Genomic DNA, 25,565 nt, shown 5'->3' with positions numbered 1-25,565 from the left:
TGGTCCATAAATCGCAGGTGGTTCAAGTTAAACTTTACCGGATCATCTAAAACCAGCTGGTCTAATGCAAGCAGGAGAGCTTGCTTGCTAGAAACTCACAGTTACGTGTGTGTGAATCAATGAGGAACCAGTCACATGGTTATGTCCTTCCTGCTCCAGTAACACACATAACCTGGCGGAGGTTGTGGGTGTGGCCAGGTGCCCCACACAGGTGCGATTGGTGATTGTCTGCCCACGTAACACGGACTGCCCTCATAATTCTCTTTGTCACGGAGGAGCTGGCCTCAGACCCAACCCCCAACTCAGAGGATGGAGCTGGGGGTGGGGATGAACCCTTGACCTGCTGCTCTGGTCAGGGCTGGGGGTGGGGATGAACCCTTGACCTGCTGCTCTGGTCAGAGCTGGAGGAAGGAGAAGATCTACTTTCAGCGACATGGGCATCCACAACGCCAGCGTTGTGACAGGTGTGTGATTTCATGGCAGACACGTTATCCTGAACAGGTTGCTGTTGTCTTTTGAGATCTAGCATAATAAGGAGGGTTTATGGTTGGGTTTGATGGCTGAGAGAGGGACAGAGAGGAAGAGGAGGGTTTATGGTTGGGTTTGATGGCTGAGAGAGGAACAGAGAGGAAGAGGAGGGTTTATGGTTGGGTTTGATGGCTGAGAGAGGAACAGAGAGGAAGAGGAGGGTTTATGGTTGGGTTTGATGGCTGAAAGAGGGACAGAGAGGAAGAGGGGGTTTATGGTTGGGTTTGATGGCTGAGAGAGGAACAGAGAGGAAGAGGAGGGTTTATGGTTGGGTTTGATGGCTGAGAGAGGAACAGAGAGGAAGAGGAGGGTTTATGGTTGGGTTTGATGGCTGAGAGAGGGACAGAGAGGAAGAGGAGGGTTTATGGTTGGGTTTGATGGCTGAGAGAGGGACAGAGAGGAAGAGGAGGGTTTATGGTTGGGTTTGATGGCTGAGAGAGGAACAGAGAGGAAGAGGAGGGTTTATGGTTGGGTTTGATGGCTGAGAGAGGGACAGAGAGGAAGAGGAGGGTTTATGGTTGGGTTTGATGGAGAGGAACAGAGAGGAAGAGGAGGGTTTATGGTTGGGTTTGATGGCTGAGAGAGGGACAGAGAGGAAGAGGAGGGTTTATGGTTGGGTTTGATGGCTGAGAGAGGGACAGAGAGGAAGAGGAGGGTTTATGGTTGGGTTTGATGGCTGAGAGAGGGACAGAGAGGAAGAGGAGGGTTTATGGTTGGGTTTGATGGCTGAGAGAGGAACAGAGAGGAAGAGGAGGGTTTATGGTTGGGTTTGATGGCTGAAAGAGGGACAGAGAGGAAGAGGAGGGTTTATGGTTGGGTTTGATGGCTGAGAGAGGAACAGAGAGGAAGAGGAGGGTTTATGGTTGGGTTTGATGGCTGAGAGAGGGACAGAGAGGAAGAGGAGGGTTTATGGTTGGGTTTGATGGCTGAGAGAGGAACAGAGAGGAAGAGGAGGGTTTATGGTTGGGTTTGATGGCTGAGAGAGGGACAGAGAGGAAGAGGAGGGTTTATGGTTGGGTTTGATGGCTGAGAGAGGAACAGAGAGGAAGAGGAGGGTTTATGGTTGGGTTTGATGGCTGAGAGAGGAACAGAGAGGAAGAGGAGGGTTTATGGTTGGGTTTGATGGCTGAGAGAGGAACAGAGAGGAAGAGGAGGGTTTATGGTTGGGTTTGATGGCTGAAAGAGGGACAGAGAGGAAGAGGAGGGTTTATGGTTGGGTTTGATGGCTGAAAGAGGGACAGAGAGGAAGAGGAGGGTTTATGGTTGGGTTTGATGGCTGAAAGAGGGACAGAGAGGAAGAGGAGGGTTTATGGTTGGGTTTGATGGCTGAGAGAGGAACAGAGAGGAAGAGGAGGGTTTATGGTTGGGTTTGATGGCTGAGAGAGGGACAGAGAGGAAGAGGAGGGTTTATGGTTGGGTTTGATGGCTGAGAGAGGAACAGAGAGGAAGAGGAGGGTTTATGGTTGGGTTTGATGGCTGAGAGAGGAACAGAGAGGAAGAGGAGGGTTTATGGTTGGGTTTGATGGCTGAGAGAGGGACAGAGAGGAAGAGGAGGGTGGCTGTGTGGGCTTCATAACAGCTGCTGAGAATGTGGTCCACACGCCTCCACACTCACACTGAGAACTGTCTGTGTATATGGGTGTGTTTTTGTTTATGTGTGTCAAACGTGGGTGTGTGTTAAACAGTGTGTGTCAGGCTTGGGTCAGATTCATTCCTTTTTAGGAGTGGTACATGTCCAGATGGACATAGTTACAGTTTTTCCTTGTCTCTACAGTTGAACACACACACACACACACACACACACACACACACACACACACACACACACACACACACACACACAGAACAGTGGAAGATTGTAGGCTGGACTGTAGTGATGTGTCAGCACTGAGGTAAATGTAAATGAGGCCCCATTTCACAGTTGTGTTTAGAGGCCAGTGCCACAGGATTTCATGATGCTGGGTAAAGATTGAAAATGCATGTGCTAAGGTGTTCTTAATGTAATCTGTGTGTTCACGTGTAGCTTTCATGTTTCTGAAAATGTTTGATGTGTTCGACAAAATCTGCAATTTAATCAGCCTGAAAGTTCTGTGTCTAACACCTCAGTAGCAAGGAGAGGTTTGGCACAGTGAAAGGCAGGACAGTGGTGTGTGAAGGAGAGGACAGTACAGGACAGTGGTGTGTGAAAGGTAGGACAGTGCTGTGTGAAAGGTAGGACAGTGTTGTGTGAAGGAGAGGACAGTACAGGACAGTGGTGTGTGAAAGGTAGGACAGTGCTGTGTGAAGGTAGGACAGTGTTGTGTGAAGGAGAGGACAGTACAGGACAGTCCTATGTGAAAGCTGTCCTCCTTCACAGAGTTCCTCAACCGTTTGGTAAGACCAGCTGCATCAGTTCCATTAACTACATTAATTGCATTTCATTCCACAGTAGGAACATGTCGTTAGGGCTCCCAAGGTCCAAAATATCCCAGCATGCATGTAAACGTGTTCTCACGCAAAAAAAAAAAACGTTACAGTCAGAGCAGCCGTCATGACACACTAAAACCATGCAATGCGGGCGCATGTGAGTTTTTGTGCAAACTGAAAACCAAAATCACAATAATTCCAGCTATGAGAGCTGCATATTCCCACTGGAATGTATAAATAACACCAATCAACATGCCTTACTGACATAGCTGTCATACCTCGGTGACATACGTTTGCCAACCCTTAGGAACACATCACTGCGGTACCAGCTGTTGTCAGTATCCCGCTAATGCAGAATCCACCTTATTACTCTTCAGTATTGTGCTTGGAAGCTTTTTCCAGTCCTTCAAGTTCTCCGTTTCCACTGGTGAGTCACTGTGGAGATGTAATTACTCCGGAACCACACCATGACGGATCAGCCTGAGTGAGTTGGAACAACTCCTTTTGTTTCGGCTGTGGGACACGCTTCTCATTGTCCGCTGACGAAGGTCAGGTGGCCTTCCGTGGATCCAGCGGTCAGAACGAGGCCCTCTGGTGCTGGGGTCACCTCAGGGCAGCGGAGGAGAGAGAGAGAGACTGGGTGGGAGAGAGAGAGACAGGGAGAGAGAGAGAGAAATAGTCTCCAGAGCTGCTGACTCTGGCGTTTCTCCTTGGACACCTGTGCAGGGTCATCAGGCTTCTGTTGGCAGTTGAATTATTTATTGGTAAATGTAATATCACAATTTATCACAATACCTTTTAGCAACCAAATAAACAAGTTTCTCTGTTTTTGTTTAGAACTTCTCATTTACATGAAGCATTTTTAACATGAAGTTTTGAGGTGTGGTAAAACCACTTGGGTGGAGTCTTAGCTTGGCTCTAGGTTTTATTTCACACTTGCTTCATCACATTTCACAGGTAAACACACACACACACACACACACACACACAAACACATATATACACACACACACAAACCTCCCCAAAACACTTGTTTACACAAGTTTAGAGTGAGACAATGTATATTTAGGTCCATGTGGAGAGGTTGTGTGTTGTGTCTCAGGTTCAGAGAATATGTTGTAGACAAACTCCAGCAGGAGTTTACACACTGCATCAGGGGAATCCCACTGTGTTGAGAGTACTCTCAGGGAGAATCACGCCATGGCTTATACACACTCTTATATGCTTGCATTCTACATTATTGTAGTGGTAACCAGTGACCACGCCCATCCTGCTGTGGAAAGTGATGGACACGTGCCGTTGTTTGATTGACAGCTGCCTGTGCCAATTGCACAAGCTCTCTGACGTGAGCACCGTCACCTCTCTGTGCGCTCCTCAGTGCCTCATCGCTGGGGACTGACTGCAGACTCACGCTGATAATGATGGGTCTGCAGGGAGGTGTGTGTGTGTGTGTGTGTGTGTGTGTGTGTGTGTGTGTGTGTGTGTGTGTGTGTGTGTGTGTGAGAGAACAAGAGACCCCTGTTTCCTGGCTGGTGACAGGCATTGATGATAGCGGTGATAGCCCGGATCATTGTGTTTGGCCTGACCTCTGAGAGGCAGGTTTGGTGCTGGAACAGGAAGCTGGTGGCAGGATGACGGCCGTGTCCACGAGACGCCAGAATTACAGCACCGTCAGTAGTCGCTCCACTCTGACCTGCCCTTACTGCACCACAGCGTTGACTAATCCACATTCCTTCAACACAGAGTCACCCAGACCTCCATGGGAAACACATGTTCAGCTTTATCCAGTCTTTGTGTGTGTGTGTGCGTGTGTGTGTGTGTGTGTGAGTGTGTGTGTGTGTGTGTGTGTGTGTGTGTGTGTGTGTGTGTGTGTGTGTGTGTGTGTGTGAGTGTGTGTGTGTTTGTGTGTGTGTGTGTGTGTGTGTGTGTGTGTGTGTGTGTGTGTGTGTGTGTGTGTGTGTGTGTGTGAGTGAGTGTGTGTGCGTGCGTGTGTGTGTGTGTGTGTGTGTGTGTGTAGTGTGGGTGTGAGTGTGTGTGTTGATGTAAATGTGGTTCACATGGTTATAAATTTGGAGAGAAAGTGCAGCACTTTTATGACTTTGAATTAGGAGGCTGTCTGTGGAAAAACAAATAGATTCTCACTAAGGAGGGTCACATTAAGCCCTCTTCCCCTCTTTCTCATCCACTCCCTCCCTCTCTCTCCCTCATCCAATCCCTCCCTCCCTCTCTCCCTTTCTCATTCACTCCCTCTATCTCACTCTCTCATCCTCTCTCTCCCTCTCTTTCTCTCTCTCTCTCTCTCTCTCTCTCTCTCTCTCTCTCGAGGTCTCTATATCTGTCTGTGTCTCCATCTTGGTCTTTGTCGTTCACTCTCTGTCTCTCTCTCTCAAGTCAGATGGTTTTATTGGAATGTCTGTGCGGTACAATTTTGCCAGAGGAAATTGGAACAGTTTAGCACATTCAGTAATGTACTAAAAGCCAAATTAATAAAAATAAATGGAAATAACAACAACAAAAAACCAATAATGAGTGGCTACATTAACAGCAGCTAACAGGCCATGAAGAATTTACCCCCATGTCAAAACGGTATGTTTTTGGCCCTGGAGTTGTGAGCCGCACATGACCCGTGTAATCACATGGATGAAAGTCCCGAGCAGGGCTGGCCTGCCGTGTGCCCTAAACCTGGAAAGATTTGCAGCCCCTCGTATTTGACCGCATCATTCAAATGTGCCGTTTTTCGTTTGTCTTTTCATTGCAAAACACACGCTTTCATCATAAAGGAGAACGTGTGTCCCTGTCTTAGGCTCAGTTGTCATGCGGTGGCTTATCTGTCTTTGGGCAGACAGGTCTCTCTGACTCCGCCCCTTCCCTGTAGCTGGTCTCTCCTTGCTTAGCCCGTACTGAGCCTCTCTCTCTATCTTCCTATCTCTCTCCCGCTCTCTCTATGAATGTGTGTCTTTGTCTTTGTCTCTCTTTCCTTGTGTGTCTGTGCGTGTGGCTCTTAGTGATAAGTGAAGATAAATTGCTGCTGTTTGAGTGACTCTGGAATGCCCCTTTGTGTGTGTGTGTGTGTGTGTGTGTGTGTGTGTGTGTGTGTGTGTGTGTGTGTGTGTGTGTGTGTGTGTGTGTGTGTGTGTGTGTGTTCATGTGTGTGCATGTGTGTGTTTTCAAGCTGTTTTCATAGTATTTCATACTATTTTTCATTAAATGCTTCTAGAAGTGTTTGTGTGCGTGTGTGTGTGTGTGTGTGTGTGTGTGTGTGTGTGTGTGTGTGTGTGTGTGTGTGTGTGTGTGTGTGTGTGTGTGTGTGTGTGTGTGTGCACTTGGGTTAAGAGTGTAAATCCTCCCCATGATTCTGCTCTGATTGGATTCTGTTCTGTTCAGTGTGCAGACAGGAGGAAAGGTGGATTATGACATTTAAGAATCTGATTGTGGCCAAGAATTGAGTGCTGACCTTAGCACTGTTACACACACCAGAGAAACAATCCGGCTGACATGCTGTTTACACTACACCCCACAATGCAAGGACATGCAATTTTGCTTGTCTCTACATGTTTGTTTAGAAATGTCATGTAATGCGCAAACCTCCACAGAAGATTCTGGTGTCAGGATATAACAGCCCTGCAGGTGAGATTCAGGTAACAGGATATCAGCCCTGTAGGGGAGATTCAAGTGTCAGGATATAACAGCCCTGCAGGTGAGATTCAGGTAACAGGATATAACAGCCCTGCAAGGGAGATTCGGGTGTCAGGATATAACAGCCCTGTAGGGGAGGTTCAGGTGTCAGGATGTAACAGCCCTGTAGGGGAGATTCAAGTGTCAGGATATAACAGCCCTGCGGGTGAGATTCAGGTAACATGATATAACAGCCCTGCAGGGGAGATTCAGGTAACAGGATATAACAGCCCTGTAGGGGAGATTCAAGTGTCAGGATATAACAGCCCTGCAGGTGAGATTCAGGTAACAGGATATAACAGCCCTGCAGGGAGATTCAGGTGTCAGGATATAACAGCCCTGCAGGTGAGATTCAGGTAACAGGATATAACAGCCCTGCAAGGGAGATTCAGGTGTCAGGATATAACAGCCCTGTAGGGGAGATTCAAGTGTCAGGATATAACAGCCCTGCAGGTGAGATTCAGGTAACAGGATATAACAGCCCTGCAGGGGAGATTCAGGTAACAGGATATAACAGCCCTGCAAGGGAGATTCAGGTGTCAGGATATAACAGCCCTGTAGGGGAGATTCAAGTGTCAGGATATAACAGCCCTGTAGGGGAGATTCAGGTGTCAGGATATAACAGCCCTGCAGGGGAGATTCAGGTAACAGGATATAACAGCCCTGCAGGGGAGATTCAGGTGTCAGGATATAACAGCCCTGTAGGGGAGATTCAGGTGTCAGGATGTAACAGCCCTGTAGGGGAGGTTCAGGTGTCAAGATGTAACAGCCCTGCAGGAGAAATTCAAGTGTCAGGATGTAACAGCCCTGCAGGGGAGATTCAGGTAACAGGATATAACAGCCCTGCAGGGGAGATTCAGGTGTCAGGATATAACAGCCCTGTAGGGGAGGTTCAGGTGTCAGGATGTAACAGCCCTGTAGGGGAGATTCAGGTGTCAGGATGTAACAGCCCTGTAGTAATGTAAAGACAGGAAGAAAAGAGCAGCTCTAAAAGAGCAGTCATGAAAAAACGATGCGTTCAGTTTGTGCGACTCTATGCCGCTGGGCCTGATGCACACAATAAAAGCAATTAGCACACTTGGTTAGCGTGTCCTGTGGAGGCCGCAGTGTACGGAGTGATGTTGGCACAGTTGGTGCCCCGTGTGCGGCTTTGCACCCGTGGGGAAGGCTGAAGTTCAGCTTGGGCTATTCTTCTGCTAGTTCAGCACGCGAGCCAAGTCTGCAGGCCATGTCTGGGGCGGGAGACACTGTAGGCGGACGGCAGTGTCAGACGCCTTGTGGGCTGACTTTCCCTAGCAGGCAGTTAACTAGGCCAGAAGTGTCCTGCACTAGAAGTCTTAGTGAGGGAGAGGTGCTGGTGGAAGTGGAGATGTGCTGGGAAGAAGATGCTGGGAAGCTTATTTCACTGTCAGTCTGAAGATCCCACCCCTCTGGAACAAAGATGAACCCACGACAGATGAAGGCCTCTAATTGGTTCTTTGTTCACCTAGCAGCTGTTGCTAGGATACCTTTGAGGCACCACCACTAATGTTCTCGCACACACCGGAGACATAATCAGGTTTATGTGAAGTTTGCATAAACGCAAACCAGATGCACACCCAAAAACACACACACACACACACGCACGCTCGCGCTAACACTTGTACTGGAGAGGACTGGGATACTGGAGAGTCATGAGATAAAAAGATTTGAAAAGTACTTTTGATGTGCAGTTCAATGATGAACATGTCTCTGTGGGATGCACGACTCTGGAGGGTGGTGTGTGTGTGTGTGTGTGTGTGTGTGTGTGTGTGTGTGTGTGTGTGTGTGTGTGTGTGTGTGTGTGTGTGTGTGTGTGTGTGTGTGTGTGTGTGTGTGTGTGTGTGTGTGTGTGTGTGCGCGTGTGTGTGTGTGTGTGTGCGTGTGTGTGTGTGAAAGAGAGAGATGTGAATGGCTGATTTGCTCTCTTTGATAGAGATGTTGTGCTAATGTTTTATTCATACTGCCTCAGAATACTGCAGGTTGGTGTCCTAGGCAGGCAGACACACACACACACACACACACACACAGCAACTGCAGTTCAGACAGAGGCAGTAACACACCAGAAAGCAGAAATCATAGTTGACTGAGGCGTAGAGAAAGAAACTACAAGTCACTGGCCCTCCTGTGTTTGCCAGTGGAGCACATGTAGAGGTGTGAATCTGCATCATCATCATCATCACTCTGTATATATATATATATATATATATATATATATATATATATATATATATATATATATATATATATATATATATATATATATATATGTGTGTGTGTGTGCCTCATATAAATCCTTTAATGGCTCATGAGAGCCCCTCAGAAGAACAGGTGGCATAGTCTAAGTCAGTCAGTCAGAACGTCTATTCTTATAACATTATTAGATGTTAACTTTAGTTTTTAATGAGGTGTGTGTGTGTGTTTTAACAGGAGGCATGTGCGAGTAGCAGGTGTTAACGGTGGAACCTCGATCTCCATAGGACCGGAGACGCTGCACTTCTCCCAGACGCTTACGGCTCAGCAGGTACCTCACACTGTCTTTAGCACTGCTGTAGGGGGGGGGGTGGGGGGTTCAGTCTAGCAAAACTGCTGTAGTGGGGGGGGTCAGTCTAGCAGCACTACTGTAGTGGGGGGGGGGGGTCAGTCTAGCAGCACTGCTGTAGTGGGGGGGGTCAGTCTAGCAGCACTGCTGTAGTGGGGGGGGGTCAGTCTAGCAGCACTGCTTTAGTGGGGGGGGGTCAGTCTAGCAGCACTGCTGTAGTGGGCACTGCTGTAGTGGGGGGGTCAGTCTAGCAGCACTGCTGTAGGTGGGGGGGGTCAGTCTAGCAGCACTGCTTTAGTGGGGGGGGTCAGTCTAGCAGCACTACTGTAGTGGGGGGGGGTCAGTCTAGCAGCACTGCTGTAGTGGGGGGGGGTCAGTCTAGCAGCACTGCTGTAGTGGGGGGGGGGTCAGTCTAGCAGCACTGCTGTAGTGGGGGTCTTCTGGCACTGCCAGTGGGGGGGTCAGTCTTCCCCCATGTACTGTTACACAGTTACACTCCACAGAATGCCTGTATATTTAAGTCTTTAATTTCTCTTAGTGACAGACTTTGAACTGCAAGTCTGTTTGGGTCTATGTTCTGCTTTGGCCAGCGGTTTTCCCTATAACACTTTACATTCTCTCTGTTGCACTCCTGTCTGTCTTGTGTGTGTGTGTGTGTGTGTGTGTGTGTGTGTGTGTGTGTGTGTGTGTGTGTGTGTGTGTGTGTGTGCGCATGCTATGTTTGCAGCATAGTGAACGTTGTAAGCCTGTGTGAGTTTGTGCTAACATGTTATCAGAGGAAGAGGAAGCATTGGTAACAGAAGCATCTTGGTTAAGAGGGGAGAAGCGGCTCTTTTCCTCACACGACTGAAATCGCCACAATTTCTTTCTTTCTTTCTCTGTCTTCCTCTTCTCTGTCGCTACAGTACGTAGAGGTTCAGTGAGAGGCAGAATCCTGCATCCTCTGACAGTGTGTCAGCTTCTTTGTTATTTATGTTTTTGCATGACTCTGATTTCTTTGGCACTTCTTCCTCTCACAGATGACATCACTTCCTCTCTCTGCTGTAGAGAGACAGTGGTTAGCCTTGAGGTTTTCCTGCTGCACACACACACACACACACACACACACACACACACACACGCGTGCGAGTGACTCACTGATATAAGCAGTATTCCAATCGTTGATCCTGTACTGAGCTGGTCTGAAGTCTCTGAGGGGAGAGATGAATTAGATTTTCAGGCCTGAAATTCCAGTTAGAGTTTTAGCTGGTAGGTTTTAGCCAGTGGCTTTTAGCCAGGAGGTTTTCAATACTGCATGAAATTGCGCTTCTCAACCCAGTGCAAGGACTTTTTCCTTTAATATGTGTAAGCCACAAGGTCTTGGATTGGAGTGAACAGCTGCTCTGAGTGACAGCGTGTCCACAGTGGTGAAAGCTCTTTAGAGCAAAATCAGTGCCCAGTAAAATCTCACTGTCACCATTTCCTCATGCCATGTGTGTGTGTGTGTGTGTGTGTGTGTGTGTGTGTGTGTGTGTGTGTGTGTGTGTGTGTGTGTGTATGTGTGTGTGTGCAGGTGCATGTGTTATCTATGTGTTATCATCTCAGAACAATTCAGCTTGGGTGGCACTCGCATACACACACACACACACACACACACACACACACACACACACACACACACACACACACACACCCCAGCCTGACACACCCCAGGCTTCCATACTCACACTCACTCACACAGTGCTGAATGCCGTGTGCTCTGCTGCTGCGTTTGCTGACTGGCCATCCTTGTATGCCGTTGTGACCACTAGCTCCGCCCCCTTCATCACCAGTTCTGCAGTACTGAACATGTGCCTGTGTCTGTTCAGCCTGTTCTTTACAGTGTGATGCTGAACATTTGATAGCTAACGATAGCTACACTTCCTCTTTCACATAATTTATTTCTTAATGAATTGTCTCTGAAGAAGGTGCCCAGAATAGATAGGGGAAGCTGCTTCAATGCCCTCATGTTACATTTCTAAGTGATTAAGGCCACTGCCTTTCAACAGCAGCACACACACTGACCCTGGGGCTTTTTGTTAGATTGCAGAAGATAAAAACTTCACTCAGTTCAAAGATGATGCAATCATTTCAGTTATAATGAGATCTGGTGCCCCTATGTGTCTTTATCTTTCTCCCCCCCCCCCCCACACACACACACACACACACACACTTGTGAATCAGACATATATCGGTGTGCAGGAACGCTCTGCCTTCCTGCCGACACCTCACACACACTCACGCCTGCGGCAGCTTCTGCAAATGAGTCAGTGTTATGAAACAATCCCCCGGCCGACAGCTCGAATCGACGGCCTACCGTGAAGCTGTTGGGGGGGTTCCCACTTCTGAAGGGGATTAGTGCGAGTGCCGCCCATCTCCACCAGCGCTTCCGATACGCAGACCCCCCCCCCCCTCCCCCCCCCCCCAGGGTGTCACCCGCCGGGCTTTATCCTGCCACACCCCCCCAGGCAACAGGAGTTGTGCCGTCTGCCCTGAGACGTCGGCACAACCACACATTACCTCCCGTTTGTCTCCCGTCACCGAACAGTTGACTCCGTAATTTGCTTGTTAAGAGAGCAGTGACCTGCTACGACAGTGCAAGAGAGAAAGAGAGAGAGGACACACATAGATTGAATACTGAGCTTTCATTGCACTATTTTTTCACATCATAATATCAAGTTCGTAATTAAACATAAAATCTGTGTAATTTAAGGCACTTCTCATCCAGAAGTGCTGAGAACTGTACAAACCAGAGCCGAATGAAAACACAGAGAGGTTATCTCAGGGTTGATCTCTTCAGCAAGTGCTAGTGTATGCAAATAATATGCATTACTGTGTGCGAATATGCAAATGATTGTTGGATGTGCTGTTTCTGGGAGTAAACAAAAGTGAATAGGCTGCACCACATGAGACTATGACGGGTAAGTTTTATATTCTTTAGTTAGACTTTGTGTGTGTGCGTGTGCGTGTGTGTGTGCGTGTGTGTGTGTGCGTGCGTGTGTGTGCGTGGAGGAAGGAGATGGTGAGAGACTGAAGGGGAGAGGTGAGTAGAGAGATTAACATGACTATATCAGGTAAATAAGGAGAAAGTATTGTAGGATGTAGGTGTTTAATTTACAAACAGCAGCAGCCCAGGAAAGTCTTCTGCCCTTTCATCTTACCTCTCAGTGTGACTGTGCTTACGTGTGACTGTGCCCACATGTGACTGTGCCCACATGTGACTGGGCCCACATGTGACTGGGCCCTCGTGTGACTGGGCCCTCGTGTGACTGTGCCCACATGTGACTGGGCCCTCGTGTGACTGGGCCCTTGTGTGACTGTGCTTACGTGTGACTGTGCCCATATGTGACTGGGCCCTTGTGTGACTGTGCCCACATGTGACTGGGCCCTTGTGTGACTGTGCCCATATGTGACTGGGCCCTCGTGTGACTGTGCCCATATGTGACTGGGCCCTCGTGTGACTGTGCCCATATGTGACTGGGCCCTTGTGTGACTGTGCCCATATGTGACTGGGCCCTCGTGTGACTGTGCCCACATGTGACTGGGCCCTCGTGTGACTGTGCCCATATGTGACTGGGCCCTCGTGTGACTGTGCCCATATGTGACTGGGCCCTCGTGTGACTGTGCCCACATGTGACTGGGCCCTCGTATGACTGGGCCTACCTGTGACTGTGCCCACATGTGACTGTGCCCACGTGTAACTGTGCGTTCCCCAATGATCAGGATCTTCCAGGCTGAATGTTAGTGCAGATTTAGGTGACTCATTTCGGTGACATTGAAAGGGATAGTTTGGCCCCAGATGGTTTCAAAAGGCTGCTAGCATTGCTAACAAGCACTGTAAGTCAACAACAATCATAATAGCTTTTGACACAATGTTCTTTCAACCTGCTAAAATCACATCACATTATGCTACCCATAAATATTTTTATACTTCACAGTGAATCATACTGCACCCTAAAACACGCTTGGACCTTTTAAACCTGGATACGGTTTAAGATAAGTTTGGCCACATATTTATTAAGGCAGTTTGGATTTACTGTTGATGTCCAGTGTTTATTAGCGACATTACCTGTTAGCTAAACTAAGGAAGCAAAAATTGTATTCCAGACCGCGTCTGGGGTAAGTGGAAAATCATATCATTTCCATTTTTCCACCATAGCTATACTTTATCTATAACCGAGATGTCAGTTGAAATATTTGCCCCCAGGTGCTCTGAAAAGACAGACAGGCAGCAGGAGCACTGTTACTGCTTGTTACGTTGCCATGGTCGCTAACGGCAGCAGGCTAGTGCCGTTAGCTCGTGGCTAGTACCTTAAACGTGATAAACAGTTTAATACGTGGCTGTATTTCACCAAAAAAGTTTCAAATACCTGGACGTGCCGCAACCGTTTAAAGGAACAATAAATCCCTTTTACTACCAAAAAAGTAAAACGTATTTATGTGAAAGTGAATAATAATAATTTTTTCTATTTTTTTGATCCACATCATAAAAAAAGTATAATTTATAAGTATAATAATAATAAGTATAATAATAATAATCATTTTTTCTATTTAAGAAAAATAGAAAAATGTGAGATGAAGAATCTAATTACTTTGTAATGCTCACGTGGTTTGTGCTCCATAGAGCTGGTCCCCACATGGAGGTGGCCATGTATAGAACCTCTGGAACATCCCAGCCACTGGGTGTCAAGATAATGGATACTTCATAATGTGAAATAAGAAAGAATCTTGATCACTCCTCTAAGAGCCCTGGCATGTGAAGGGGGGACACGTTTAATGAAGCATCTGACAACACATGGGATACTCTTGAAAACAGAGGGATGGACCATATTTGCTTGCTAGTGTGGCCCTGGTCCAAGCACACCAGCAGGCAGTGTGGGCGTCACCCACCCAGACTGTGGGGAGACAAGTGTATATTATGTATAGACATTGTTCACATTGGAGTTCAAATATGCTTTAGTAAAAAAAATTGTTAATGTTGTCTATGGACCAATGGAATCATGTTAGGACCCGTACTGGAAAAATCTCAAATGATACCTATCTCTATGTGTGATTGTTTTGGGAGTGTGCATGATTGTGTGTGCGTAGGTGTGTGTGTGTGTGTGTGTGTGTGTGTGTGTATGTGTGTGTGCGCGCATGCGTATGTGCACATATTTGTGTGTCCATCTGTTTGTTGCCAACTGTCAGTGTGAAAGGTTGAAAGGGTCTGCTAGTTTAATATGCCACTGCTCTCTCCCCTTCTTACCGTAGACATCTCTGATCTTTCCCTTCTGTTCATCAGTTTCTCTGTGTCTCTCTCTCTCTCACTCCACCTCCTTTTCCAGCTCCCTCTCTCAGCTTCTCTGTTAATGTGTGTATAGCTGCTTAGAGGTGCCACTACATGAAGAGGTGATGTTATTACAGAGACTTCAGCTCTTTCCCCTGGACATTTTGCCAGGACATTTTTTCGCCAGGACTTTATTATTTTTTGTGCTTTTGAATGTGTGTGTGCACTTGGTGGGTCTGTGCACTGTGACTGGATGTACGACTATGTGTGGGGAGGGACTGGCTGTAGGTCTGGGTGTGGGGGGACTGGTCTATGTGATGTAGGGACTGGATGTATGTCTGTGTGTGGGGGGACTGGTCTATGTGATGTAGGGACTGGATGTATGTCTGTATGTGTGGGGACTGGTCTATGTGATGTAGGGACTGGATGTATGTCTGTATGTGTGGGGACTGGTCTATGTGATGTAGGGACTGGATGTATGTCTGTATGTGTGGGGACTGGTCTATGTGATGTAGGGACTGGATGTATGTCTGTGTGTGGGGGACTGGTCTATGTGATGTAGGGACTGGCTGTAGGTCTGGGTGTGGGGGGACTGGTCTATGTGATGTAGGGACTGGATGTATGTCTGTATGTGTGGGGACTGGTCTATGTGATGTAGGGACTGGATGTATGTCTGTATGTGTGGGGACTGGTCTATGTGATGTGGGGACTGGATGTATGTCTGTATGTGTGGGGACTGGTCTATGTGATGTAGGGACTGGATGTATGTCTGTGTGTGGGGGACTGGTCTATGTGATGTGGGGACTGAATGTATGTCTGTATGTGTGGGGACTGGTCTATGTGATGTGGGGACTGAATGTATGTCTGTATGTGTGGGGACTGGTCTATGTGATGTGGGGACTGAATGTATGTCTGTATGTGTGGGGAATGGTCTATGTGATGTGGGGACTGAATGTATGTCTGTATGTGTGGGGACTGGTCTATGTGATGTGGGGACTGGATGTAGGTCTGTATGTGTGGGGACTGGTCTATGTGATGTGGGGACTGGATGTAGGTCTGTATGTGTGGGGACTGGTCTATGTGATGTGGGGACTGAATGTATGTCTGTATGTGTGGGGACTGGTCTATGTGATGTGGGGACTGGATGTAGGTCTGTATGTGTGGGGACTGGTCTATGTGATGTGGGGACTGAATGTATGTCTGTATGTGTGGGGACTGGTCTATGTGAGGCAGGGACTTGATGTAGGTCTTGTGTTTGGGACTAGTCTGTGTGGGGGACTGGTTTATGTGATGTGGGGACTGGATGTAGGTCTGTGTGTGGGGGACTGGTCTATGTGAGGCAGGGACTTGATGTAGGTCTTGTGTTTGGGACTAGTCTGTGTGGGGGTCTGGTTTATGTGATGTGGGACTGGATGTAGGTCTGTGTGTGGGGGGACTGGATGAGATAGAAAGACAAAGTGGGGAATGAGAGGGAGGGAATGAAAAAGACAGATCCATGAGAGAGAAGAGAGGTGCTGTTATATATAATAGAGAGAGGTTGGGTGGGAGGGGGCACGGGTGTGTGTGAATGATAACTTCAAAGAGAATATTTTACTATGATCAGGGTGGAGCTGCCCGACTTAGATCAACAATAGTTATGATCTACATGAAACACACACCATGCACACAGTCAATGAGGAACTGCTGATATTGAGACTTAACTGGGCAATACTTAAATCAGATTCAGCAGTTCTCATCCTAACTTCTCAAACACTGCACACTGGCTTTCCTCTTAAGAGCTTTCACTGCTGAGGACACACTGTCACTCAGAACATCTGTTCATGCTAGTCCAACACCTTGTGGCTTGCAAATATTAAACAAAACCTTTTAGTACTAGTCTTTCAAATCTTGTGCTGGGGGTTGAGACGAGCAGTTTCATGCAGTACTGAAAACCTGCCTGAAACCCGGTGCCCGAAACTCGCTGACTGAAACTGATCATTTTGGTGGTGTGAAGCCTAGTCGCTGTGTTTCTATCACGCGCAGAAGAGTGCCTCTGGGGGCCAGTGTGTGCTGGGATGTGGGACGGTTCTCCCGGTATAGTCCACCCACTCCCTCGTGCTGTGTCCACGGCACTTTGTACGCGCTTCAGATTCCTAGAGGCAAAGTTTTGGACCTTGGATGGAAGCAATGACGCAATGCCAACCCACGCAACAAGAAACAAGATGGTGCCCCCAGCTCCGAGATTGCGACACTGCCGGCTGTCTTTGACTTGTACTTTTGTTCGTCTGGTTCTGGATTGGATTATTCACACCACCAGCCTGGGATCTCCTGAAGACATCGATCTGTACTACAAACACCTTGTTATGGACAAAGGAGAGGACTAACGCGAAGGTAAAACAACACAACACCCACTTCTGAAAGACCATGTCTGGGAAAACTCGCCCACGAAATCAGGGGAGCAAACATTTGAGTCCCCCAGAGGTCAGCGACATTCTGCTTTATATCGACCGAAAACGACACAGATTCATTGCAGGATTAGCTCCATATGTCCTGGATTTCATTTCATATGTGAAAGTCTGGAGTTTAACCAAGAGCACGAAAGATTCATACTCAAAGGAAACTAAATCCAGCAGTGCTCTGTCAGAGGACTCTCAAACCAACTATCGACAGTGATGAAAGTACATAATGGAAGAAACAGTTTTCAATCTCTAAGCTTGCGGCATACGGGTGGTAATCTTTGGCATCCCCAAACGCATGGCTGGAGATCCCAGAAATGAAAGAAAAAAGATTCAAAACAACCCATCATCGCTACAGTAGGACACATCACGCACAACAGTCATGAGCAGAGAGGTGAAGGGTAGTAGTATAAACAACCATTGCTGCTGTAAATAATAGATCTATTCTGGTTTTTCTAGTTTGTCTGCATTGAGGAATGAGATGTCCAACGAGCGTAGGGCGAACGTACACAATCGGTGAACACGCTGAACTGGGCAGTGATCTACAAAGACAACACAAAACAATGGTGGACAAACGGTGGATCAAACCTGAAGGTTTAAATACATGTAACAAGAGGCGGAACAAGAGACAGGTGTAGCAGGTATATCACGCTAACAAGGACGTTTGGCAGTTCACATCCTGGCTCATGCAGATATTGTTGGGCCCTTGAGCAAGGGCCTTTAACCCTCTCAGCTCCAGGGGTGTTGTATAGTAGCTAACCCTGACCTCTGACCCAACTCCCAAAGAAGCTGAGATGTGTCACGACTGCATTTTGTTGCCTTGTACCTGTACTGAGCAACGATAAATACATTTACATTTACAATTAGGGCAGACACTCTTCTCAAGAGCGACTTACAAAGTGCTTTGCATCTGTTCACAGAATGCATCCTAGATAGTAGAACAGATAAACAATTTAAAGACAACAAGTCCTTGAGTCTTATACTGAGTCTTAATCTAATCTTAAAGATCGTGGACAAAATGCTGTTGGTTTGTCTTGTTTGTAGCTGCCCCTTGCTGTTGTGTTGGGACTGTGTTGTACATAAGACATAACCATGAATAACACTCCCCCAGTGGTCCTCCAATGAGAGGGAGAGGTGTTGGGAGGAGAAGAAAAAAAGATGTGAAGCAGAAGACATTTTAGCAGTTTAAGTAATTTGTTCCAAAATCCATAGGTAATGCCATAGTGCCAGAATCCAGTGACATGTCTGCAGGGCAGTCCAGTGTACTGAGCCAAGGGGCCAGAATCAGGCAAAGAGAAGAGTACTGGAACGAAACGATGAATCGGGCAAAAATCGGCTTCTTCCATGGCAGAGATTTGTGATTACATTGGTTGGTATGGAACAATTGGTATCTTTTTTTTTTTAGTTGGCCAATGGGTCTTTTTTTATCGTTCAGTACTGATTGTGGCTGATGTATTGGTCCATCCCAAATGTTCCCATCTGGTCAGAAAGTACGATCTGTCTGCCAAGTGAGTGTCGTCCTCTCAGTTATTTCTGACAATGTGAGTTAAGTGGTTTCTGGACGGCAGGTCTCCTTCCAGACTCTGTTACACGTAGGGCAGGCTGACCTGGAATCAGCCTCCGTGCCCACCGGGTGTGCAGTGCGGTGACGAGCCGATCCGCTAGCACCTGCTTCTGCACTGACAGCCTAGTGGAGAGGGTTTCTGCTTCCTGCTAGTCATTAATGCCTTAATTGGCAATTAGCTGATTACATCAACTACAGGGAAGATGAAATCATGTAGCCATGATTGTATCTGTACCGGTCTTGTTTAAACGTTCAGTGTGTTTAAATGTGTAAGTGAGGTTGAGGGCAGTGCTCAGAGGCCCCCAACACTTAGCAACACTGGGTCTTGAACTGGCAGCCTCCTCAGTACTGGTTGAGTACTGGATCCACCGAACCACCGCACATGTGACTAATGTGTGTTGTGAGCTGTGTGTATTGTTTTTGTGTATATTGTGGGTGGTATAATGTGTTTCATACTAGACTGTGGTGTGAGAGCTTATCTGCGATTGTGCTTGAAATATGTGGATCAAAGGCATTCTGTCCAAGAATGTGAGTTTAGATGTTGTTTATGTTTATTCAGCAACATGTATATAATATCTATATATATTTATATCTAAAACTTGTGAGAAAATGAAATCTTCCAAGATCATAACAGCATTTCTTCTGGTTTGTTGTGTGTGGGTGTGTGTGTGGCGATGTGGTTGTGTGATTTAATGTGTTTGCACATCTCAGAGGCCTGTGCCCACAGGTGTGTGTGTGTGTTGTCAAGGTGATTAATGTTTGAGCAGTCCAAAATGGGCAAGGGCCTCTGATGTTGCCACGGTGATGTACAAGGGCCACCAGGACCGTGCCATTTCTCTCTGTGCCAGTCATAACCTTGAGTCACACACTCACAAACAGATACTCTCTCTCTCTCTCTCTCTCTCTCTCTCTCTCTCTCTCTCTCTCTCTCTCTCTCTCTGTCTGTCTTTATCTCTTTTCTTACTCTTTCACTCCCATTAACACACATTTATATTCCATCTCATGTTCCCATTAGATGCAGAGCCGTATTAGAAGTGAATCTTAAAGGGGCCGTGTTGTGGAAAACTGGATTTGTCATGCCTTTTTAATCTTAAGGACTTGGCTGCCGCATTAATACAGTGCAGCAGAGTCCAGCGGTACCAGACTGAAGTTACTCAGTCCACACCAAGTTTTTTTTTTTTTACAAGTCTCATACATATTTAGATTGCACAGAGCCACCCTAGAACCTAGAGCAGGCGTACTCAACTAAATTTGTCCGCGGTCCAATTTTGGCAGATACCTGTGACCTGAGGTCCGGTGCGGCGGGGGTGGCGAACGTAAGTTGTTGGTGGGGTGGGGGGGGGGGGGGGGGGGGGGCGAACGGTGGAGGCGTTTATACTTTCGCGAGCGTCACTGCAGTGTTCTCCGAAACGATAGGCGTTTTGTCCAAAACGATATGTGGTAGAAACACCCCTCAAAACAGGGTAATGAACATTTACCTGACCAATTTTAATGTTGCTATATGTTTCAGGTTTGAAAAGTGCTGGAATTTAGGTTAAAGTACTTTAAAATGCTTGAAATTGTAACTTACTTGGTTTCACAACAAATATCTGTCTGACTGAACATTTCTCTTGTATTATGTTAACAAATACGAGCCTCTTGTAATTCCAGGACGAAACATGAGAGAACGTGAAGACGTTAAGATTGGGCGTTTTTTAAATAAACAACCATTAAATAATGTGATAAAAAGCGAATTATTTCGAGTATATGTATAAATATTTACCTTAATTATGTTTAACATGCTGGGAAATATTGAAATGGACCTTGAAAGTGACGTACAAGTGCTTTAATTCCACCTTATAAAGGTGTATGAACCCTGAAAACGTGACTTTGTTCATTGCGCTGAAGCGCGGCGCGAAGTTACAAAATTCGAGAGGTGCACGACCTCTCGAACCGACAGCGCGCGAGGCACTAGCGCAAACGCTGAGCCACAGTGATTACGTCATTTTCGCCGCGCGGACCCTCGGCAGGCAGGCTTGTTGTTGGGGGGGGGGGGGGGGGGGGGGCAAACGTAACACTCGTGACGGAGTGTTTTTTCAATAGCCCTGAAATAAATGCTACGGTTTTGTTTTGGTCCGTATCCAGTTAATCAGGAATGAGATTGGGTCCGGACAGGCCTGCGTTCGGGTCCGGATCCGGACCGCGGTCCGCCAGTTGAGTACCCCTGACCTAGAGCCATCAATAAAACCCTCTTCACACCTGAGCGATAAATACCGGTACTAATTTCCGCCAGCAAAGCCAGTTATGGGGTTGTGAGTGCTGGGTTCATGCTTAGCTGACCCAGACATATGAAGGTAGTAACGTGCCTTTTTCACATGCTGTGCTCATTGCGTACATTTCACAATTTCAGGAAAGATTATGCAAAATTGAAACATTGCAGAAAACAGATCATCCTTAAACAGTTGATATTACAAGGAGCACTCTTTCTCACATTCAAGATGATCTTAACGCTACAATGATTTGGGCAAATGGGGCTCCTTGTAACATGAGATTTGTTAGCATGAATGTGCCTCAAAGACCCACGACTAAATTCAGCCTGTGCCGCACATAGGGGAGGACACACTGAAGTAAAAACAGAAACTCTGGATTACAACATCCACCCCACAAACGTGTAACCAACCTCAGCATGAAACACCATATAGGAAATAAACGACAAGTAATATGGAACCTTTCAGCAGAGGTCGTAGGTCATTTGCGCTCTAGTTTTCAGAACAGATGTGTTAAAGCAGCTCACTTTTGACGTCAACCCAGCCTGGCCTGATAAGGGGGGAGGGTGCAGGAATGAGGGGAGACGTAGCTGGACAGCAGGAAAGAGGACATCCCTGGGTCCACGTTCCTGGCACCACCTCTTTGTGCTTCCTAGTCATTTATTTTCCAAAAATGTCTCTTCGAGGCATTCAGAGTTGGTTCTGATCCTCTCACGTAAACTACAAAGCAGTAGCATAAACACACACACACACACACACTTGTAAGCACACACACACACACTTGAAAGAGTCCTGAAGAAGGCTTCGAATTCAGTGCTGTGGCAGTGAGTGAAGTTTGACAGGAATGTCCTCAGCAGAGTCCTCTCAGAGAGAGAGAGAGAGAGAGAGAGACTGAGAGAGAGAGAGAGAGAGAGACTGAGAGAGAGAGAGAGAGAGAGAGCGTGTGTGTGTATGTGAATGTCAATGGGGAACTTATAGCTTTGTATTCTGTCAGACAACCTGACTCCTACAACACTTCACATGCATCAGTAAGAAGAATGTGTGGTGCGTACACACACAGACTCACATAGACATGGAAGACATGAAAAAGCAGACTTTGATGTGTTTAGCCAAGGTTCTTTCTTTCTTTCTTTCCCCTCTTTGGTGGTTGATTTGTGCATGTCGGCATGTGTGTGTGTGTGTGTGTGTGTGTGTGTGTGTGTGTGTGTGTGTGTAGGTACCTTACATTCACTCTCTTCCTTAATGAATTAAGGAAGCCAGATAAATGCATACTGTGTTGACATCTGACCTATGCCTTTATTAAACACCCTCAATTATTTAGTAACTGATTCATGAAATGGATATAATAATGAATTTCTTTTTAAGTGGCATTGTATGTGTTCTCTTGCTTTGGTTTGTTCCTGGTGTTAATTTTTGTAGGTTTGCCTACCACAAGGTGATCGTGGCTACCTTGCTGGTCTGGGACGTGTGTGTGTGTGTGCGTGTAAGTGTGTAACCCTGTCTCCTGCTGTGTGTGTTCCAGGTGAAGATGAAGATGCGAAGGTTTGCCTACTGTAAGGTGGTCCTGGCTACCTCGCTGGTCTGGGTCATGTTGGACATGTTCATTCTCCTTTACTTCAGTGAATGCAACAAGTGTGATGACAAGAAGGAGAGAGGACTGCCAGGGAGGGACGGTGTGTAGAAACACACACACACACACACACACACACACACACACACACACACACACACACACACACACACACACACACACACACATACACACACACACACACACACACACATACACACACACACACACACACACACACATATCCACTTACTATAACCAATTACACATATAAGATGGAAATGTACACACACTCACACAAGTATTCATGTCCATGCAAACTTACACAAATAATTGGTTCACACCGGGCTGGACCCACTTTCAGCAGGTGTTGTATAAAACTCTGTTTAAGATATTCTTGTCACATGCTGTCTGGCTTGTGATGGGGGCTGAGAGCTTCTCCTCTCAGAAGTGGAGCTACTTTCCTCTTGTGTTTCTGTCTGCCACTGGCTGTATGTCTCTGATAAGACGAAACGTAACACAGGCCACTATCAAACACAGCGTGTGTGGAAACAAAGACTCAAATACAGGGATACAGCTGGGGTTTGTGTGCAGAATGAGGTCTATAATGAGGTTTGATTGAATCAGAGCAGAGTTTGTTGTGCATGACCTAAATGACCTTTCCTTTTTGTCTTGTAATGCATTTATAAACCTGCATCAATTGATATTAAAGGAGGGAATCTAAACAGCACTTACCACATATAACAGTGTGAAGATATCAGGCACTTACAAACATGTCACCGATCTGACCTCCAACACAGGTGACCATAATGGTGTGTTATAGCCCAAAGAGGCATTTTTAAATGTTATTAGACCTCACTGCTGCACTTGATACAGTATGCTATAACCTATTACTTTTACGGCTGTGTAACTTGATTGGTTTATCTGGTCCAGTGCTTGCTTGGTTCCCGTCATATTTATCTGACAGACTGCAGTTTGTCTCTGTTGGTGGTTATAGATCGGACTCGTGTTCTCTGACTAATGGTGTCCCTCAAGGCTCTGTTCTTGGCACACTGCTTTTTATTCGGCATTGACTCCCCATTTGTGACATTATTAGGCTGCTGGGGTTACAGTTTCATTGTTGTGCAGATGACATGCATCTGTACCAAACCATCACACAGGCTGCCTCTCTCAGTTCTGACATTGTTTTAGCTGATGGACCGACATGGATGAGGGAAAACGTCTCAAGTCTGAATAAAAACTAGACAGAGGCTGTACTAATTGTAACTCAAGACAGAGGCTGTACTAATTGCCTCCCCCAGCTACAACTAAGAATTTAGGTGAAATTGCGGTTTCTGTTCCAGATTATGATGCTTCTCCCCCGACACAGATTAGGAATCTCATAGTCTTAGTTGACTCCACTATTACATTTGTACCACATGTCAAAAGCGGTTGTAAGGTGCCCTTTTTTCACTTAAAGAGCATTGCCAGAATCTGCCACTTTCTTTTTTTTTCCCTGCAGCTGAGAACGTTTTCTATGCCTTTGTGACTTCAAGAATCAAGTACTGTAACACGGTGCTGTATGAACCTCCTGACTGGGTTTTGAACAGCCTACAATACATGCAGGACTCAGCTGCAAGGGTATTAATGCCCACTTGACACCGGGGAGCATTTTAGCCTGACTCTTAAACATCATCATTGCTGCCCAGTACAGTACTGTATTGAGGATAAACTGCTGGTTGTATTTTGAAGTCTTTGCATGCTCTTGCCCAGTGGCCTACCCAGCAGGCTTCGCTGATGCTGAGAGTTCCCTCCTCTAAGCTGCGTATCATTGGTGCCTGAGAATTGAGTGTTGTTGGCCCTAAGCTGTGGAATAGTCTTCATTTTAAGTTACATGTCTGTGTCTTAAACACTGATGTGTGTGGTTGGTCTCATCTTTTTTCCCTCACACTGCGTGTTCAGTATGTTTAGTGTGTCCAGTGTGTCCTGTATGTTTAGTGTGTCCGGTGTGTCCTGTATGTTTAGTGTGTCCGTTGTTTCCTGTATGTTTAGTCATGGGTGGTTAGGGAACCGGTCTTGTGACCAGAGGGTTGTGGGTTTGAGCCCCAGGCCCTAGGACATCACTGAGGTGCCCTTGAGCAAGGCACTTAACCCCAACTGCTCTCCGCGTGCCGGGCTAGGGCTGCCCACCGCTCTGCGCACGTGTGCACCACAGCCTCCTAGTAATCACTAATGTGTGTTATCACTGAAAATTTCGATTGGTGTGAAAAATCACAATTGACAAATATGGCATGTTTACATTACGTATTGCTCTTCTTCTACACTGTACACTGAATGTTGTGCATTCATATCTATGAAGTCCTGCTGCTGTACTGTAGTTTTATGTTGTCACACTTATGTAGTAGGGGTGTGACGAGATCTCGTGTCTCGAGATCTCGTGAGACGCATCTCCGCGAGATTTCTCGTCGTGTTTTGATGATGTCAGAATGACGTCGGAAAATACAGGTATTACTATTGAAGATGCACCCGCCACTTTCAAATCGTTGGTTTGACAGCATTTTGGGAACCCGGCGGAAATGATAAATGGCAAGAGAGTGACTGATAAGACACTACATATGCAAACATTGTATGAAAATAATGCCGTACACCGCGACTAATACGAGCAGGATGCAGAGACATTTACATCACCACCACAGCTCAGTACTCAGATCAACATATCTCACTTGAACAGAGGTAGCAGGGACAGAACGGCGCTTTGGCAAGCTGAGACAGCAAAGGATATCGGGAGCAGTGTGGGGATGCTAATATTCTAATATGTGGACATGTTAATATTCTTAAAAATGAACATGGCAGTGTAGTTGCAGCAAATTCAGTGACATACTTGGTCAGGCTCTGTTTGCACTATTTGCACTCTGTATTGACAGAGAAGAACTTCTTAATTTGCACATACCCAACACTGCCCTGTTGTGAGTGAGTCGTGAGTCGACGCTTAACGACGGGTCTGGATAACGACGGACGGGGTGACCACCGACTTTTAATTTTATTTCGCGCGGTGCGTGGAGCAACAGCGGAGTGTAGTGTCCGATAAGCCCATCTCGGCAACGTGATCGCTCTTTCTCACGCTGTAGGCACGAGAACATTGTTAGTTTTTTTCTATACTGTATTTACGATCAAAGCGTATCTAAATCTAGGGTCACGCTTAACGACGAAAACTGCTTTACGACGGACTTTTCAGTCTCTTACATAATGCATGTTAAGAGTTATAATAAAACATTTCAAAATGCATGTTTAAAGTTAAATAAAAGTTAAATAAAAGTC

General features: G+C 46.6%; 1 protein-coding gene across 3 annotated transcripts in view; it reads left to right on the top strand.

Moving 5' to 3' along the window:
* Window positions 1–25,565, top strand: part of galnt1 (UDP-N-acetyl-alpha-D-galactosamine:polypeptide N-acetylgalactosaminyltransferase 1) — an 88,551-nt gene that overhangs the window by 27,850 nt on the left and 35,136 nt on the right. For 2 of the 3 annotated variants that reach the window (XM_077013174.1, XM_077013173.1), the window contains exons 2-3: window positions 9,058–9,151; window positions 22,221–22,371. In XM_077013174.1, coding sequence (XP_076869289.1) covers window positions 22,227–22,371 — 145 coding nt within the window. In that variant the 5' untranslated portion in view covers window positions 9,058–9,151; window positions 22,221–22,226. Of the gene's footprint in view, window positions 1–9,057; window positions 9,152–16,638; window positions 16,824–22,220; window positions 22,372–25,565 lie in introns of those variants that run through there. The other variant, XM_077013175.1, reaches the window with a different exon arrangement.

This window comes from Brachyhypopomus gauderio, chromosome 7 (genome assembly GCF_052324685.1).
Source record: "Brachyhypopomus gauderio isolate BG-103 chromosome 7, BGAUD_0.2, whole genome shotgun sequence".
Classification (NCBI taxonomy): Eukaryota; Metazoa; Chordata; class Actinopteri; order Gymnotiformes; family Hypopomidae; genus Brachyhypopomus; species Brachyhypopomus gauderio.
Note: the sequence above shows the minus strand (reverse complement) of the source record. Positions and strands in the feature narration are given on the sequence as shown.